Genomic DNA, 20,955 nt, shown 5'->3' with positions numbered 1-20,955 from the left:
CTTTAAATGCATTAACATAGATAGAATAGTGTATTATAATGTATATTTAGATTTATGTACATTGGATTACAATTACTGATAAGAACATACAACTGATTATAAGTTTTGTTATAAGGCATTATGAATGCATTAAACACACTGTAACAAATATCTTTTGAAGTATTTTTTGAGAATTATTATATAAATAGTGCTGTCAAATGATAAATTGCGATTAATCACATCCAAACTAAAAGTTTTTGTCTACATAATATATATATGTGTAGTGTGCATATTTATTATGTATATATAAATACACACACATACAGTATATATTTTGGAAATAGTTACATGCATATACAGTTATGTATTTATATTCTTATATTTTATATTATATATAAATATATTTAATATATAAACATAACATATTTTTCTTAAACATATACATGCATGTGTTCGTATTTATAGATACATAATAAATATACACAGTACACACACATATGTTATGTAAACAAAAACGTTTATTTTGGATGCAATTAATCGCGATTAATCGTTTGACAGCACTAAGTATATTATATTACATTATATTATATTATATTATATTATATTATATTATATTATATTATCCATAACTGAACTGAACACACAACAGCTTTTACAATAATTCACTGGTAAATGTATTACAGTACACGTAAACACAATAATTTCAATAATGTGTGTGTGTCTGTGTCTGTGTCTGTCTGTGTGTGTGTGTGTGTCGAGTAGTTACGTTTTAGTTAATGTTTCTGTTGTCTTGTGATTGGTTGCTCAGAAAGTGATATATATATATACAGTGGGTACGGAAAGTATTCAGACCCCCTTAAATTTTTCTCTCTCTCAGTGGGGCCTCACATTGGTCGATACTGTGGTTCCAGACAGCCAGGTCGTTTGATCTCGTACACCGGCATTCTCTCTCTCAGCATCCACACAGATAACGCCATCACCAAGGAGGGCTTTTCAGCCAATTACAGCATCCGAACCAGCTCAGACTCATCTCAGCCGCACCAAGGTTTGTGTGAGACTTTCAGTTTCATTTCAGTTCATTTTGTACAAATATTTGATCATTTGTCAATTCATTATATTTGTCAAGACTATTTTTCCCATCTATTTTTTAAGGCTTCTCTGTATAAGTGACCTCTCTTATGATTTATTTACTTGAGAAAACAAGTTGTAACTCACCAAGTTAGTTAACTAGCATAAATACAGTATATATACATATTAAAAAATTTTTTTTACAACAAACAAACAGACAAACAGTTCCTATCCCTCCCTAAATGTTGATAATTTTTTTCGGACAGCATCCAGGTAAGGTTACACACCTGGAAGAAGTGGCTCGGACACTGCAAAGACCCTCCAAGCATTATTACCATGAACCATATTTTGTAAAAACAGTTTGAAGTATTGACACTGGAAAAAGCAAAACTGCAATTAGAAATACAGAAACTGGAATTGGAGAAAACTAAGCTGAAGTTGGAGCTACAAAACCTTGGACATGAACTATAGATCTCATTGACCACTGTCCAAGATTGAATTAATCATTTCATTGTCATTTCAAATTTTGCTGTTGACTTTACTTGTTTAATGTAGTTACATTAATGTTTACTATCTAAAATTCATTTAGCTTGCATATGTTATTTGAAGAATTAAATACTAGTTTTTCAATTGTTTTTACACATATTCTGCATCACATTTTCTTATCCATTGATTTGATAAATAAATCATATTTTGTATCAAGTACATATCAAAATAGTAATTCTTTCAGTTTTCTCAGTCAATAAGAAAAGGTTTTCTACAATCAGTTGTTGAATATAACGCCCAGGGCTGCGTTTCCCAAAAGCATCATAAGCCTAAATTGATTACAGAGAAAATTGGTGGCAATGGTTTCTACAATCTATTTACACTTACAATGCTTTTGGGAAACACCAACCAGATTTATCTTCATCTTTAGACTCCACAGCTGGTTCTGCAAGCATTTGATCTTCCTCCATGTTTGGGAGTGCAAGATCTCAATTAAAAGGAAAATTATCTTTAGCTCTGTGGGAAATGGAGGCAAAAGTTTAAATTACAGTTAAATTGTGTTTATTACGTTGCCATGTTGTGTAAAACAGTGCATGCACAGATTATGCTCTTTTATTTTAAAAAAATAACATGATTTTTTAAATATAATTTTCATTTTTCATGGCAGGATAGAATTATATAACATACATTTTTAAAAATCAAGTGACAAGTTTTTTTCTAATTTTATGACAGCGTTCATGTTACTTGATTTATATATGTGAAGGTGAGAATGAAAAGAGAACTGCTGTTGATATTTTTGCGCACTCAGCTCACTCAGTCTTGGGCTTTTATTAAACCCATCTATCAAGTTTTCAGAGAATCACACACTGCTTGAGACTGTTAGCAATAATGTGGCAATAATGTGCTTGATGGTACGCCCATGATCCTTGGAGACCTGAACCCAGCTCGGATTCACCTCACAAATCTGTGTGTGCGTGCTTTCAGTTCAGTGTAATAAAGTGCAGTGAGGCTGTCCGTTTATAATTCATCTTCATCCCCCTGCCACACAGGGCAGAAGGGTCACACGGGTCACTACATCTGTGGCCAAACATGAAAGACTAATATTAACTTCCTATGGTGAGAAGAGAGCAGATCTGACTCTCTTTCTTTCTCACACATACACACTTAGACAGACATAGATATTTACTAAACCTAAACCTTCTGACAGTATCAGATTCATCAAAGCATGATTTATGGGTCTGTCAGATATTACTTCAAAATCATGACACTACTCACAGTATATTTGTGTGTGTGTGTGTGTGTGTGTGTGTGTGTGTGTGTAGGTGAGTGTATGTCTCCTTTAGGGATGGAAAGTGGTGAGATCACAGAAGACAGGATATCTGCATCATCACAGTATAATCCCAGCTGGTCTCCGCTGCGCTCCAGACTGAATTTCCCTGACAACGGCTGGACGCCGTCAGAGGATTCTGCTCGGGAGTGGATACAGGTACAAACACACACACATTCTCTAATTTAATTGGGAAAGACTTACCAGACAAGACATGACCTTTACACTTGTAAAGTCACACATACATACTCAGATGTATAGACAAAATATAAAAAAATAACTGAAGTTGTATAAGAGGGTACTATGAGTGGATACTTGTGTTTGGCCTTTAAAGACATAGTGCACCTGAAAATGATAGTACACCCCTGCTGTTTATTTTGGGCTTTGTATTGGACAGTGCACTGTTGTATCACGAAATTATAAAAGCGAAATGGAGAGATGGGATAGAACATCACAGGTCAGACTCGAATGTCAAATTGGATATTAAATATTCAATATTGATCTAAATTAACATGACACTACTCACAGTATATTTGTGTGTGTGTGTGTGTGTGTGCGTGTGTGTGTGTAGGTGAGTGTATGTCTCCTTTAGGGATGGAAAGTGGTGAGATCACAGAAGACAGGATATCTGCATCATCACAGTATAATCCCAGCTGGTCTCCGCTGCGCTCCAGACTGAATTTCCCTGACAACGGCTGGACGCCGTCAGAGGATTCTGCTCGGGAGTGGATACAGGTACAAACACACACACATTCTCTAATTTAATTGGGAAAGACTTACCAGACAAGACATGACCTTTACACTTGTAAAGTCACACATACATACTCAGATGTATAGACAAAATATAAAAAAATAACTGAAGTTGTATAAGAGGGTACTATGAGTGGATACTTGTGTTTGGCCTTTAAAGACATAGTGCACCTGAAAATGATAGTACACCCCTGCTGTTTATTTTGGGCTTTGTATTGGACAGTGCACTGTTGTATCACGAAATTATAAAAGCGAAATGGAGAGATGGGATAGAACATCACAGGTCAGACTCGAATGTCAAATTGGATATTAAATATTCAATATTGATCTAAATTAATTATTACATAAAAACTGAATATATATATACAGTACTGTTCAAAAGTTTGGCATTGGTATGATTTGTGGTATGATAAAAAAATTATTACAATTTAAAATGACTGTTTTCTATTTTAATATATTTTAAAAGGTAATTTATTCCTGTGATGGCAAAGCTGAATTTTCAGCATCATTACTCCAGTCTTCAGAGTCACATGATTTTTCAGAAATCTTTCTAATATACTGATTTGCTGCTCAAGAAACACTTCTTATTTATTATCAATGTTGAAAACAGTATTTTTATGGAAACCGTGATAAATTTTTTTCTGTTATTTGCTGAGTGTTCAAAAGAACAGCATTTATTTGAACTAGAAACATCTTTATTGTAACTTTTGATCCATTTAATGTGTCCTTGCTGAATAATACGTTTTAGTAGTAATTTCTTTCTAAACTAATTCTTACTGACCTGGTATAAATAATAAAAATGTATACCATTATATTTATAAAAATAATAAAAGTTTGATTTAATATCATATACCTTGCTTTGATTTAATATCCAATTTGTAGACATTTATGGGATAGATGTCAAATCTGCGATACCACTTTAGTCAGACACAGTCACTCATAAATACACAAAAGGAAAGGGTTTTCCTGGCTCTTTGTTTCTACAAAGAATTTGACTGGCATGTTGTCATTCTCACAGCAGTACATGCAGGAAGGGTTTCCTCTCTGAAAGAGGACATTTATGGAGCAACTGTAGACAGTGCTTGCGCTGACAGTATAGGCCAGCATTTCTGACGATCCAAGAAAACAGACACACATCTGGACAACACATTTCATTCTGACACAGACAGAGAGAGAGAAAGAGGGCATTCCTTCAAATCTGATCATGAGGTTCTAGCACTGATTTCTTTTTAGCAGCAGGAGTGAGTTGAACTAGTAAAAGGTCACTGCTTTCCTCTGAGGTTTAGTGTAAGATTTTAACCATTAAGGCTATGGAGTTATATGTCTGATATTTAAAACTGTAATGAAGTCTACAGAAACTTAAATCCCTAAAATGTAATATGCAAATATAAAGTACATTTGTATGTCAGATGTTAAGGATGTAAGTTTTTATGCAGAATGTAAATTTATTGAAAATTCTCTGCTCATCCAGGTGGCTTTATCACTAGTACAGTGGTGGAAATTTGAGTGGAAACTCACTGTTTACTTCATAGCAACACATAACTTTGTATACATGTACACTTCAAATGTTTGAGGTTGGTAAGATTTTTCAAGATCAAAAATGCAGTAAAAATAGTAATACTGTGAAATATTATTACAATTTAAAATAACTGTTTTCTATTTTAATATATTTTAAAGTGTAATTTATTCTTGTGATGCAAAGCTGAATTTTCAGCATCATTACTCCAGTCTTCAGTGTCACATGATCTTCAGAAATCATTCCAAAATGCCGATTTGGTGCTCAAGAAACAATTATTATTATTATTATCAATGCTGAAAACAGTTGTGCTGCATAATATTCTTGTGGAAACCATAATACGTTTATTCAGGATCCTTTGATGAATAGAAAGTTCCAAAGAACAGCATTTATTTCAAATCAGTATCGTTTGTAACATTACGAATTCCTTTACTGTCAATTTTGATCAATTTAATGTTGAATGAAAGTATAGATTTTCTTAACATCTTACTGATACTAGCACATATAATGAATATAGACTACATTTATAGTACATTTTAATACCTTATAGTACACTTTCATTGTAAGGAAAGGAATGAATGAATGAAATGGCAGAATTTTAATGTTTGGGTAAACTATAATTTTAACCTTACTCAGCCAGGTCTCATAAGAATGGTGAATTGTTGTTGGAGTCATTGCCCTTTTGTTGAGAAGCAGAACGAATGTGTAAATTGAGGCAAACTATCTGGCAAGCAATGTCGAAGCTTTTAGAGATGGCTGCTCCATTTTCACTTAGATGGCCTCCTTCTTTCCTCTCTCAAACCATCTGTCTTCCCTGTCCAAATTCTTCATATTCCTGCCTTTGAGCAAGTGATCCATGTCCCGGGGCACTTTTGAATCACACTATGTCTTGTCTTTTGGCCTCAGTCTGGAGACTATCCCAAGAAAGCAAAGCGACATGAGGGTCAGTAGAGTATCATCTTCCTCTTTCCTTATGCCTCTTCTCTTTCCTGCTTAGATTCTCTATTTCTCTCTCTCTCTCATACCCACCAATATCCTGTTTTCTACAAAAAGTGTCCATGTTTGTCTTTAGATCCTGGCATTTGAGGGGCTCTGCTTCTGTCCTGCCATTGTTCCCTCGTTTAAGGTTGTTAACACTTGTTGATCTTGTTAGTGGTGGCTGGCTCCAGTTGGCAGCTCGGCCGCTTCTGAAACGGCACAATATTGAAAAGCAATTAGCCTTGTAATACCTTCCTGTTCAGAGAGAGAGAGAGAGAAAGAGAAAGAGAGAGCGAGAGAAAGGGATGGCAGCAGTGTGGTTTTGGTGCATCTGCTCACTGAGACTTGGGTGGAAACCAGTGGGAGAGAGATGTGAACTTTTGTGCCAGGAATGCTTGCATTGAGCCAAACGCTCTCAATAGGCTATTTATGCACACTTCTGTTGCGCCAGTTGAGTTTATTTTATCTCAAGAGTCACGCACACACTCGAGAGACAGACAGTAACTGACATGCTAGATTTAATGCAGGAATTGCTCCATGACAACATGATTTGTCATTCTGACATGGATCTTTGACCATGTTTTAGTTTGATGTGGTCATTGTTACTATAAGTTTATTGGAGGTCTCTAGACCCTTTGAACAGACTTCTTGTAATACTTGAGGAGGGAAGGAAATGAAGATTCTCGGAACCCGAAACACAATATAAGACCATGATAGATGATGCTTTGAAAATTCTGAGGGTGTGTTTTTCAGCTTCATTGGCCAGTTATTGTTGTAAGTGATTCAGATTACGACAGAGTGTCAATATAGACATAAATGCCGAAGGTTATGTTTCACACACAAGATTAGAAATACCACTTAAGTCATACAGTGGCTAGTATTAACAGACCTAAACTTTTTGTAATAAAATAAAATGAGATTAAGTAATGAAGTGGTTAATATGAACAAGTGGCTGCCAAGTCTGGTTAAACTGTATACATTTGATATTGTGTTAATTTGTTCAAGGTGTTCAACACAGTGGGAAGCTCATTTTTTATTATTGGTTCATATTTTTCTTCCAGCAATTATTGGCTGTAATTAAACCATATTCATAGCTTGTGCTGTGTTCTGCTTAGTGTGTGTGTGGAATCTGACTCAACATGATTTTCCGAAGTAGCACATGTTCCTGGGTCAAAATTCACTGGTTCGTACTAGAACAACATTTCTATCTATTATAGCTTTAACCCTAAACATACCCTCCAAAAGCAGAGAGAATCCCAGTCTTAAACCTAAAATGCTGCTCGGTTGGGATTTTAGGAATGTTCTTCCATGAGGAACAAGGACGTTAATCCAGGAACATGTTTTACTGTGGTAAATGATGTTAAGCTTTTAGCCCCCCCTGTCCAGACACTGCACTGCACTGCTGCTATGCAGTGAACACACCATGGATCATTCTAACGATCTGACAGTGAATCAGTGCAGTGTGATTAACTAGCAGTTACATGACAACTGCCAAAAGTCCAAAACAACACATTAACACACAAAAACACTCACCAGAGAGTAACAGCCCTTTTTTACAGTCTCTGTCTGTCTCTCGCAGGTGGACTTGGGTTTCCTGCGGTATGTGACGGCCATAGGAACACAAGGTGCCATTTCAAAGGAAACAAAAAAAGCTTACTACGTCAAAACATACAAGATCAGTGTGAGCTCAAATGGAGAGGACTGGATTACCCTGAAAGACAAAACCAAACAGATGGTGAGTATTTCTTTTTTTGTTATTATTATTGTAATATTAATATAGTGTATTTTGAATGTCTTTGATTTGAGTTTTTGATTTTATATACACTTATGTTCAAAATGTTGGTGTCAATCTTTTAATACTTTTAATTCGGCAAGAATGCATTAAATTGATTAAAATTGAAGTACAGACATTATAATGTGACAAGATTTTATTTCAAATAAATCTGAATTAATATAAATATGGTTTGCACAAAAATATTACATGGCACAACTGATTTCAACATCAATAATAAGAAGAATACATTTCTTGAAAATCAAATCAGCATATTAGAATGATTTCGGAAGAATCATGTGACACTGAAGACTGGCTGTTAAAAATATTACAAATTATACTTTAAGATATATTAAAATAGAAAACAGTTATTTTAAATAAATGCAGCTTTCGTGAGCATAGGATAATTCTTATTCTTTTTTGTTTTTGATAACATTTATATATATATTTTTTTTTGTATTTTGTTTATTAGTTTTTAATTATTTTATATGTATTATCATGTTATTACTATTACTTACATTTTTCTGTCTTTGTTTTAATTGTGTAGATGGTTTGGCAATTGTGTATAAAACAGTCATGCCAATAAAAATGTTGAAGTTGAACATTGGAAAGGAACAGGAGAGGAAAAAGTGTTACATGTGTCATCTCTCTTTTTCTCAGGTGTTTGATGGAAATCAAAATCCCACAGATGAGGTACGTGCCAGGCTGCCCAAACCCACCCTCACCCGTTATCTACGGATACGACCTCAGACCTGGGAACAGGGCATCTGCATGCGTTTCGAGGTGTACGGATGTAAAATATCAGGTATCTCATCACACACACACTTACAGCAGAGGGTTTTTGTGGTGAGATTCAGCCATGAAGTCACTATGAAATCCCAGCAGGTGTTGCAGTCACTCTCAATTCCCCCAGATTCGCTCACTCTGTGTGTGATCATTAGAGAATGACTCCCCTCTCTATTCACTGACACCTAATACTGACATCAAGAGGTCCCATCTGCATGTGTGTGTGTTTATTTTAATAAATTCTCACCATTTATGATAGGTAGAAGTAGCCTGTATGTCTGTTTCCTGTGGCTCAGAATATTGGTGCGCCTTTCATTAGAATAGCTCACATTCTCTCTTCTTCTCTCAGATGCTCCATGCTCCAGGATGCTTGGAATGGTTTCGGGTCAGATTTCGGACTCTCAGATCACAGTGTGGCCATCGGCAGAGAGGGGCTGGCTTCCAGAACAGGCCCGGCTCCTAACCGGCCGAACGGGCTGGGTGGTCGCTCACCCGCAGAATCTCGGGAAGAACCAGTCACTGGAGCTGGATCTAGGGGCCCAGCGGATGGTAACGGGTTTCATCCTGCAGGGAGGGAAATACAGAGATGTAAATATTTTCATCAAACGCTTCAGAGTTACATATAGCACGAATGGAACGGACTGGAGCCACATACTAGAGAAGAACAGCAACAAAGTGAAGGTACTGCATGTGTAAAAAAGCCAGAGAATGATAACTATAACGATATTAACACCCACGTCAATGGACGATAACATTCTGTTTATTACAACCACTCACTGCATTTATGTTGTACCCCACTTTAAATGCTCAAGCTCTTTAAAGTCTAGTGGATTCTGATTGACTGTCAATGTTTTTACCGTTCTTCAGCTGGAAAAAATTGTTCTGAAAGTGATTCCAACGATATTGTTTTTCTATCATTAACGTTATTGCTGAGATCTGGACTTCCCTATTCTTGTAGAATTGGAATGATTAGTAAAATGCTGTAATTGATATAGTTATTGTTATGGTTAAGGGTCGCTCACACCAAGGATGATAATGAAAACCATAACAATAAAGTTTTAATATTTATTCTAATTCGACAAGAAGAGGGAAATCCAGACAGCTATAACAATAATGACACAGAAAAATTGTATCACTGGAATCACTTTCAGAACAAATTTTTCCAGCTTATGAACAATAAAAACATTGAGAGCCTGTCAGAATCCACCCGACTTTAAAGAGCTCGAGCTTATAAAAGCAGTGGGAGAACATACCTGCATTGCATATTTAACATTATCGTCTATTTGTGTGGACACTAATAATAGTAAACATTATAGATATCTTAGTTATTATTCTTGGTGTGTATGAAATGTATTTTTTTTTTCATTTGTTTAAGCAGACAGACACAAAATGTTCTAAAAAATCGTATTTTTTCCCCCATTCAGGTGTTTATGGGTAATCAGAACCATGACACACCAGAAGTACGTACTTTTGATCCAGTTCTGATGCGTTTCCTGCGTATCTACCCTGAGCGTGGCTCTCTTGAAGGCACTGGGTTAAGGCTGGAGGTTTTAGGGTGTGACCTGCAAGGTGAGTGACCAATCACAGAGCTCAGAGGAATCTCATCCTCAGGCTATCTATTCCAAATGAACAAGATTGTTTAAATGGTGTATAATTTGTGAAAGCTTCCTTTACCTTAAATAACTTTTATTAATCTCTTTTCAGAGCCCACAACGCCTCTTCCCCTCACCACCACCATGGAAACTACAGTAGCTACCGTCAGTAGCGCTCCAGGGAATATTCCAATAACCACCACTATACCAATGACAGTGGAGAGTTGCGATGATGATGGCAACTGCCATAGTGAAGCAATGACAGACTATGATATAACAGGTTAGATACACACATGCATTCACATGTTGTTATATCATTAACATCTATGAGCTAATTATGTTGGCTAAGCCATAACACTATCTCAGCTCCTTAGAGAAACCTTATTGTATTTTTAGATTTTAATTAAGACATTATTTACTCTCTTTATTATGATGTTTTCATAATAGGGACTGTTGGGAGGTCCCAATAATGTTGGTAATTTCAGGTTTTACTATCTCTGTGAGACATTTAAGTCCCCACAAGGAAAGCGAAACCTCATATACACAAACATCCACACAGAGACGGACTATGACCCAAAAGGTTACAAATACAAACACCCACAAAGCGAAATACAGACCAACTACGACCCAGCAGGTTACGTACGCTTAGCAAAACAGCAAAATGCCATGACCCATAGGTTACACACAAACAACAACATAGACTTGATCTATCAGATTACACAAACACAAATACACGTTTATCATTTCAAACACACTGCAGAATGAAGACAATGAGCCTCGTTCACTAATAATTTGGATTGTTTCGTATTTCTACGCACAGGGGAGCTTCTCACAATAAATGTCCAGCTAATTCACAGCACGTGCGTATGCACATGATTTGTTCATTCTAAATGTTAATTCTAAATGAACAGCCATATGTCCCAGGTTTGTCATTTGCATTAAAAAAAACACCTAAATCATCTCCATATAAGGGCTTTCCACATAACTTTTCTCAGCCTTTTGTCACTCTCTGCAAACATAAGACGCTCTCTAGAGATGCATTCTCACCTGAGAGACATGCAGCAAGATCCTCAAGCAAAGCCAAGTGTGCCATCCTTAAAACCATTTCAAACACAATAAACCCCTTTAAAACAGACCCACATTACAGAGCTCTCTTTAGCCAGCTACACAAATGCGTATCTGTGTTGTTATACAGAGAAACCTCGGAGCTCAAACTGTAATGCAGCTTCTCACTGTATATGATGAAATATGTTTAAGATTAAATGTCTATGTATAAGATTTCATCTTAACATGATTATAAGCCCATCCACAGCACGTTATTTTTGCATGTGGTTTCAGTTGTTCCTACATTTAGTGAATGACAGTGACTCAACATGAACCAAATACATAAACATACAGAACATGTGAATGGAATTTAACTAGTCTGTATTTCATTAACTCTTTAGCTTTGACTTTAATAGCACTTTCTGCATTTTGATTTCCATAGAAACTGCAGTTGCAGAGCCATTTCTGGAATTGGAAGCAGTACCTGGTGAGAAACTACATACACACAAAGTAGACAATTGATGGCAATAAAATTTGGAGTGTTGCTGGTGTCGTAAAAAACTGGTCCACACTTGTTGGGTATTCTCTTTAGTGGCTGATTATAATTCCTACAAAATCACATTATGATATGATCGGGGATCATACGGATACTTGATTAGCCTGACAGAAATTAGGAACATAATCCTCAATCTCTCTCTTTGGGGTGTTCCATATTGAGCACAAAGAAAATCTCTACTGCCACCAAGTGTTATGCTGCATAATTACATGATATAATCTCCTGCTGCTGAACTTTGTAAAAGCCTTACGCAAAGATTCAAACTGCAGATAGTCTGTTACTTCTGACTGTCACCTTCATGATGTCTAATGACACTTTGTAACTTGCCAAACAGCATAAATTCATGCATAACAAGGAAATTCCTCCTTAAAAAAAACACTTAAAACATCGACACCACAGAAACACGTCAGTTGTGAAAAGATCATGGCTTCTAAAAACTGCCTTTCTCTATAAGATCATGAGGTTTACTTTATTTTTTTAAGCATAACCTTATAACAATAGATTTTGTTTTACAGATTTATACTTAGAACAAGAAAAAAAATTGCTAATGAGAAAAATATTTAATTCAATTCTCAGTTCAAGACATATTTTCTGAAATCTCTGAATTTTGCTTCTCAGTTAAATGTGTCTTGTTTTAAGGATGCTTAGCTGTTTATAACACCACAGAAACACATTGGATGTAAAAAGTTCACAGTTCCTAAAAGCTACCTAGATCATGAGATTTACTGGAGTCATGGGAGAATGTGATATCTAGATACAGTGCTGTGCAATTGGCCACTGGTTATTGGTGATTTAGCAGATTTCACTGCAGTAACTATTGGCGGATACAGGCTTGCTCAATGCACTTCACTCCCCTTTGGGGTTTAAACCTACAACCTTTTGAACACCTGCCCAGAGCTTTGACTAATAAGCATAGAGGGTGTTCAGTACCATACTGTAGCTTAATTGAACATCTTTAGTGGGGTTGAATGGAAGTTGAAGTAGTGTTGTTTGTGTTCCTGTTTAGCATATATCTGGTTTGCCTGTGACTTTGGCTGGGCTGATAACCCCTCGTACTGTGGATGGAGCCAAGATGGAGGTGAAGGAGCCGAATGGCATATAAATAACAACAGCAAATACGCTGATCACAAACTGCCTAATCTGGACCACACAGGTACGAATAATTGACTTGTCCATTACACTAAAAGGAAATATAGATTAATAAATTCCTAAGCACTTTTAATACATCAGAACTAATTTTAGGTTAAAGAATATTGAAATAAAATGATTGCAGGAAGAGGAAGTAATTTAAGAAACAGATGCATTTATGCGTTCACAACCTGATGGCTCCTCTCTTCTGTTTCAGGGATGCCTCACAACTTCATTTACGCAGGTTCTTGCACAAACACACAGATAGAGATCGAGAGAAAAACTGAAACGGAGACAGATGAAGAACTGGCGAGAAAAGGAAGAGTGGCAAGGCTGGCCAGTTTGCCGGTCACGGCCCCAAATTCAAACCTGTGCATGTCATTCTGGTACCATTTCACTGAGAAACACAAAGGAACTCTGAACATCAAGCAGAAGATAGAGCCATTAGAGGTGGAGGAGGAGAGAGAGGATGATGAAGTTCTGATCCGCTCTGTGAATGGCCAGATGAAAAGCAGATGGAGGGAAGGAAGAGTTCTGATTCCCAGTGCCGACACTCCTTATCAGGTACTGATGCCCACTTTATGGACAGAACATCCTGATTACAACATGATACTAACTCTTTTTCTGTGTGTGCATGGTAGGTGATCATTGAGGCTCAAGTGAATCCTGCAGAATCTGGTTACATCTCACTGGATGATATAAAGATACTGGATGAAGTGGATCCTGAAGAGTGCAAGGGTATGTTTAGCCACACCCCATTCAATTAAGCCCCTCCTCTTTTCTATTTGGCCAGCACTACTTTTATTGGCAGATTCTCTCACCAGTCAGTAACCTTCATTAATATGCCTCTGGGGTATTTTGCACATCACCTGCATCTCTTATATTAATAACTGAATGATAATAATAGTCCTACCACAATAATCAAGCACAACAGTGACCACCCACTTTTCAGTGATCTTAAAGAGATGGTCTATCCAAAAACAAAAGCTGTTGTTCCAAACCTCTGTGCATTTCTTTCTTCTGTGGAAGAAGATATTTTGAAGAATTTTCATCTCCTTGTTTGATTGTGTGTTTATGTTTTAGACCCAGATAATACAGAAGGTGATGAAGATGAAGTTGATGAGATTGGTAAGACCCACATTTTTATTGGGAAAGCATTACAATAAGACCCAATTTAATGATTTATTGCATGGCTCTCTATACTTAAAAAATATATTTTCTTAATCAGTATTTGTTAAAATACACTGAAAAAAATTGATGTAGAAACATTTTTACTCAGAAAATGCTAGTAAATTTCACAAACAGAAGTGGCAAGTAACACAATTAAACGGGACATTTTTAAGTAGAAAATTTTAAATAGTATTTCCTTGTAAAACATACTCCAATAATAGGTTTTATTTGCAACTTCGAAAAATCTAATTTTACAGTGTACATTTACTTGTCAAGCAAAATTGTATAAGATGTGAAGCCCAATGGCAAAGTTGTTCTTAAATACTTTGTCACTAAATGTCAATAAAATGATTAAAGGTCACAAAAATATGTTTTACAGATATACATTTAAAACAAGAAAAAATACAAGTGGAATAAGAAAAATATTTAATTCAATACTACATGTATTTATTTATTTATATTCCTTCTCAATTAAATGTATTTTGTTTTAAGGATGCTTAGATATTTTTACTGGAAAAAGGACAAAAATAATCATTGAACAAGGTTTTTTTTGTTTGTTTTTTTGCTAAACTATATAATTACAGTCAAACTTATATCACCCTGTTGAGATTTATTTTTGCCATAATGACCAACTGACCGTGTATATTCTTTTATATAATGTAATTGAGCTTGTTTATGCAGGTCTTCAAAATCTCTCTGTTTCTGTCTCTTGTCTCTCTCAATAGTGAACTGTGAAGGGGCTGACAATACCTTGTGGAGTTTTGGACGCGGCTCCATGCTGAAGAGTTTAGACCCCATCCTGATCACCATCATCGTGATGAGCGCTGTGGGAGTCCTGCTGGGTGCCGTGTGCGGGGTGCTGTTCTACTGCGCGTGCGCTCACACTACAAACAGGAACCTCTCCGCTCTGGAGAACTACAACTTTGAGCTGGTGGACGGAGTCAAACTTAAGAAAGAAAAACTCGGTGCACAGAAATCTTACACAGAGGCATAAGGAATGCTGGATGAACCCAGAAAACAGTTGCGGGACAATGTTGGAGGAACGTTCTTAGAACGTTTGACATTTCTCAAGGCGGAGACTGAGGTTATGCTCAGGATGTGAAGGAAGAGGGACTGGCCTCTAGAAGGCGCCGTGTATAGATTGTACAGCCAGACGTGATTGTCTACTTGTTTGTTTGTTCGTTTGTACATTTGTTGCTGGTGATGAGACCAAGACAAAATGATGTATCCTCTCACAAAGTTGGATTTTTTTTCTACAAGCCCCCTTTGCAGAGCTGTACACAACTGGGTTTTCAATGTTATTGTGCTCATTTATGCTTGGAGACGTGTTTGTTCAGTTGGTAACTCACTCTTCATTCCGATGGTGCCTTTAAACGTTTGTTTGTTGCCTTTTTACAAATAGGTTCCTCCTTACACAGACAGTCATTTGCTCTTGAGAACAAACTGTTCACAGATACAGGCCAATACAGGTCAGAGGTCAGTATTGCATCTAATATATCTCAACAGAACATACGCACGACGTCTATGTCAATGTTAAGTATCTAGATTCGGTATCGCTTTTATTAGGTTCATCTTCACACTATATATATTGTAAAACAGCAGTTCATATGACATTCCTTGAGTCAGTGTTTTTTTAAACAAAGGAATATTAATGTGGAAATCTTCTTTCAGCTGCCCATGTGACATGTCTGTAAACTTGTGTTGCCATGGTATCGAGTGACATCATGTTTCAGAATGGCATCATAGTGTCTGCAGACCATCTGTGAAAATAGTGTCTTCTAGACTGGACCCCTCCTGATCAGGAGACGCTGGGGAGAAGCTCACTCTGGGAACGTCTGGGAATGGAAGCGGAGACAAAGCAAATGAAGCATCTGAGAGCGCTAATGTTGGAGCATCTCCCCAAGGAAATGCATTATATTTGAAGCATGTAACAGGCACAAACTGATCCATGCTCTTAAGCATTGACAGGACAACTTAAGAAAGACGAGGCGACAAGTGCTGACAAAGGCATCTGGGTCTATTTCACACACAGCAGGAAAGCAGTTTGTTTTCAGCAGCTTGAAGGAGACACCAGAAACTTTTCTCCCACTCAAATGAACCAACGTGTCATTTTGCACTGAGAATTATATTTAATGAAAGATTTAGATAGTAATAAAAGTGTTAACTACTTTAAATGGTAAGAGAAGTCCAACTGTCAGTGTAACAGCTCACTTTTTTTAATGTTATTTCAAATGAAATGGTATTTTTCTTAATTGTAATAGTTGTTTTTGTGTTCTGAGGAACTGAAGTGACACTGAACTGGCTTTTCATCACAAAAAAACTCAATTTCACTTGATGTTATGAAGTCCGATCTGTCTGGTGGCTGTTTTGTATTCACAGTTCTGTGATGAACAGAAAAAAAAAGAAGACGACTGAAGACTTGTGTCTCTCAGCATCTGACCAATTGGATTTATGAATTTCTCAACAACAACAACAACAACATTCCAAAGAGCGAAGTTAATAAAGTTTTTATAAAGATTTTGTTTGAAATAACTACCTTTATATAGAGAAAGAACGTGTTGTTTGTGTATAGAGTTTATTTAATTGCATCTTTATTTGTTTTCTAATTTCACTTAATGAATATGAATAAGAGCTTAAAGCGACCTTGAAAGAACAGTTTCAAAATCATTGCCGGTACACTGAGTTAATGAGGCCTTCGGTTTCTTTCCCGTGCTCTTTCAGACTCGCTGTCATGCAGTGTCCGTTTCTCTGCCACTAGATGGTGCTGCTCTATAAGGTCATCGCGACTGCTGTTTTATCTCTCCGTTCCCGAAGCTGAACGTTGCTTTCCCACATCCGAGTTAAATCAAAATAAAGTTGTGTACAATTAAACTAATGAATTAACTCATGCCCTTTGGTTAAAACCTTCAAGTTAATTGTATCGCTAATAGGGAAGTTAGGCAGAACCCGTATTGTTTTGAGCTGCAATGGTGAAGTTCGTTGTGGTGTCGTCAAGGTAACACTGTTGACTAAACGAGAGCGAGCGTGGTGCGGTTTCACATCCAAACCGCTCCTATCGACCACTGAGTTTCGTACTGTGTGTGTGTTTGCATTAGTTCATCGGTGAGAATGTCACCGCTGTGCCACTTCCTCAAAGATGTTGCTACAGATAAACCAGTAACCACACAGGCAGCACTCGTGCTGGGAGGATATGAATGTTCCCTGTCGCTTATGTGATGCATTCTAAGCTCTTTCTGAATGTATATGTGCTTACAGAATTGGTAAACAGTCAGCTATGATCAGCTACACTGGGTGAGCGCTGGGATGATCTCAATCCAGTTAACCTTCATCATGGTCCGTCTGTAAACACTGACTCATATGGCTGACATATTTCTTTCCACAAACAGTCAAACGCCATCCATAGACAGATTGTCATCTCCTCTCCTCTGCAACCCTTCATTTCCCAAAACTTTCTGGAAGCCAAAAATTGTTCAAATATGATCTTAAAATATCTTATTCAGCTTATATTTATAGTTTTTCCTGCTTAATCGATATGGTCGTATATCATCTACAACGTCTTGATTGTAGATAAAGCTGGTAGCTAATTATTTGTTTACTCTTGTATACATCCAGTTCACTTATTTTGTTTATATTTAGAGTGAGAGAGAGAGCATTTTCTAATCATATTTGAATTTCACACACAGAACAGTAATGTAGTTTCCCTAAACAGGAAATGCATTAAAGTACATATTTTCACACCTTCAGGCTCTGTTTGCTTGCAAAGCAGGTGTTGTTTCCCACAGCGGTTATCCCTTATCATGACAGTTTCAGGGTTATTTTAGGGTATCTGGCCTTTGTTGCATTAACTGTTTTCCCCGGTTTTCTCATTGTTCAGCTCAATGCAACTAGCTCAGTCATGAATAAGAATTCAACTAGTTGCTCATCTTGACTAGGAAAGTCAACTTGACTGCAATAAACTTGACGTTTCCTCAAGAGTATGAGTTCTTATCACTGTTTAGACTATAGTCGAGGTGTGTAATGATGTCTAATCACATTCGGTCTTAAATGGGACACACCGGAAACTGTCCAGACTCGCTTGCTCTGACTAATCCTCGACCAGCAGTAAAACCATGCTGAACTGGATTTTTTCATAAAAGTAAACAAAAGAGCTCTCTGTCTGTGAAACCTTGAGCCTAGCTGAATCTAAATCAAGCAATAGCCTACAGCTCAACCTGGCAAAGACTGAGCTTCTCGTCTTCTCTGCCACTCCAACTCTACAGCATGATTTCACCATCCAGCTAGGTTCATCAACAATTACCCCGTCAAGTTCGGTCAGAAATCTTGGTGGAATCTTTGATGACCAGCTGACTTTCAAAGACCACATTGCAAAAACTGCTCAATCATGCAGGTTTGCATTGCACAACATCAGAAAGATGAGGCCCTTCCTAATGGAGCATGCTGCACAACTTCTTGTCCAGGCCCTTGTCATTTCTAGGCTGGACTACTGCAATGCTGTTCTGGCTGGACTTCCATCATGTGCAATCAAACCTCTACAAATGTGACCCGTGCTGGCAAAATTAGTCGGAATGCGCACAGGCTAATTTTGAGCTACAGGCAAAAAAAGTGAAAACTTTTGAGGTTTTCACAAAAATGGGTTCATTAAGCCCTCGTCTAGCGATCCCAATGCTCCAAATAATAATTTTAGATGTTTAATTACCTTTATTTGTACATTTTCTGAGAGGAGTACCATTTCTCCGCTCGTTTCTTGAGCTGATCTGTCATGCTTTCTTTTGTTTTTTTTGCATCTGTTCTTATTTATAATAATAAAGCTAAAATAAAAAATGGCTATATTGTGATTATTAATATAGTAATTATCATTAACTCGATTTTTTTCAAAATTTACTTTGCTGACTCTATCGACTACAAACAGGTGTAGCTCAGTCATTTTTTGTCCGATTCCAACAAATCATATATCATTTTGAAGGTCTTTTAATGGAGAATGTGAAAATTAAAATAACTCATTTTTGAAAAATTGCTCATTGTGATTAATTTTTGCCAGCACTGGTCACAAATGATTCAGAATGCAGCAGCAAGACTGGTCTCAGCGAACCCAAAAGGGCACATGTCACACCTCTCTTTATCTGCCTGCACTGGCTACCGGTTGTGGTTCACATCAAGGTCAAGAGATTGATGCTTGCACATAGAACAGCCATGGGCTGAGCACCCTCCTATTTCCACTTCCACTCACGAATCTACATCCCCTCCAGAAGCCTGAGCTCTACAAGTGAGCGACGCCTCATGGTACCATCAGGCACAAAACCACTTTCCAGAATATTTTTCCTGGCTTGGTGGAATGATCTTCCCTCCCCCATCCGGAATGCTAAATCCCTGACAATTTTCTAGCGACACCTGAAAACTCATCTCTTTCGTCAACACTTGACTGCATCCTAATAGCCTATTTAAAAAAACTTTGCTTCTCTTTCCTTAATCCCTCCCTGTCTAGTTTGTACTAATCTGAACAATATCTGAAATTTTGTATTACAAGCACTTCCCGTGTTTATTTGCCTTTTTTATGATGAATCGCTTTATTGTATTCCTCAGTTGTAAGTCGCTTTGGATAAAAGCGTCTGCTAAATGAATAAATGTAAGTATCGCTTTTTATTTCTCCTCTTTCCTACTACTTGTTTCACTTCTGTTTCAGTTTTTTATAACCATTTCTTACTATGTGTCAGTAAGTTGTTGTTATTTTAGCATGTGTGTTTGACTCAGTGTTTTTTTTTAGGATTACTGATAAACTAATGTAGTTTGATTTGTATTAGTTATCTATTTTAGTTTTAGTTACAGTTGTATGGAGGACGAAACCCGCAAAAACAATAAAAAAATAAATACACAAATAAATAAATAAATATGATCCTCAAGCACGTCACACACGATCCGCCTACTCTTGCATAATAGGTTGTTTGCAATCACGTGATTCTGATGACGCGCGAAATGCAGCTGGAGGGCAGGAAGTGATTTTTCTCCATAGAAGACTAGCAGAAACTCAAAATGCCAGTGTTTTGCGTTGTTTTATGGATGCTCAAATCGGACAAACCGAGAAACCACAAGGAGCTTTTATAGCTCACACATAGACACGATGTAAATAAGCTATTGTTTGTAGTTCACGGAATTGTGAGATTGCGATCAATTGAAGTGAGTGACAGCTTTTTAGTGATTAGCGTTAGATGATAGGCTATAATCGATTCAGAATTTAAATAAAAGTTGTTTTACGTGCTGCTAACAGGACCAGCAGCCACTTACCCTGTACATGCAGCAGTTTCAGGAGTGACATATATCCCCCATCCCTCATATAAATATGGGATTCACTTTCGAAATAGCTTGTTTACAATCAGGGTTAGTTGCTTAGCCTATATCCATCGCCTTAATGGCAGGCAAGAATTTGAATTTAGTTTAAAAACCTTTATAACATATTGGTTTGGCCAATTTAAGCATCCATGAACAACGCAAAACACTGGCATTTTGAGTTTCTGCTAGTGATTCCTGTGGAGAAACACGAGCTTCGCTCCTCCCGACCCCAGACACAGGTTTACAAGCCACTTTTTCCTGTGTTTTTCAATCAATTTCTTGACTTTTCCCCACTTATGAACAACACATTTTCGTACACAATAAAAGCTCCACACCCTCTCATTAGCATATTGCGCAGAGGGGGAAAGAGGAACTACATTCAGAAATAAATGAGTGATCAAAGGAAAATAGTTAGGACGAGTTTAGCATTTCCTTAAACATTTTCCATTTGCCCACCAATTTATATTATTTATTTACCTA

The 20,955-nt window shown here is 37.0% G+C and overlaps 1 protein-coding gene across 1 annotated transcript; it reads left to right on the top strand.

Moving 5' to 3' along the window:
• The first annotated feature begins 963 nt into the window (after nt 1-963).
• Nucleotides 964-16,985, top strand: LOC107557800 (neuropilin-1a-like). The gene is made up of 15 exons (XM_016241349.1): nt 964-1,024; nt 2,856-3,019; nt 7,684-7,839; nt 8,536-8,680; nt 9,011-9,342; nt 10,086-10,230; nt 10,366-10,533; nt 11,740-11,784; nt 12,860-13,006; nt 13,199-13,545; nt 13,623-13,719; nt 14,065-14,109; nt 14,877-15,627; nt 15,823-16,646; nt 16,873-16,985. Exons 2-13 carry the CDS (start codon nt 2,864-2,866, stop codon nt 15,143-15,145), a joined length of 2,052 nt encoding a protein of 683 aa, XP_016096835.1. The 5' UTR covers nt 964-1,024; nt 2,856-2,863; the 3' UTR covers nt 15,146-15,627; nt 15,823-16,646; nt 16,873-16,985.
• The last annotated feature ends 3,970 nt before the right edge of the window (nt 16,986-20,955 follow it).

Source organism: Sinocyclocheilus grahami, unplaced genomic scaffold, assembly GCF_001515645.1.
Source record: "Sinocyclocheilus grahami isolate Dianchi unplaced genomic scaffold, SAMN03320097.WGS_v1.1 scaffold620.1, whole genome shotgun sequence".
NCBI classification, from domain to species: Eukaryota; Metazoa; Chordata; class Actinopteri; order Cypriniformes; family Cyprinidae; genus Sinocyclocheilus; species Sinocyclocheilus grahami.
This window is presented reverse-complemented; position numbering and strand designations above follow the sequence as displayed.

Coding starts and splice junctions, on each gene's coding strand:
- LOC107557800 (XM_016241349.1), top strand. CDS start 2,864: ATGTCTCCTTTAGGGATGGAAAGTGGTGAGATCACAGAAGACAGGATA. Junction 9,343..10,085: donor AGAACAGCAACAAAGTGAAG/GTACTGCATGTG, acceptor TCCCCCATTCAG/GTGTTTATGGGTAATCAGAA. Junction 13,007..13,198: donor GCCTAATCTGGACCACACAG/GTACGAATAATT, acceptor CTTCTGTTTCAG/GGATGCCTCACAACTTCATT.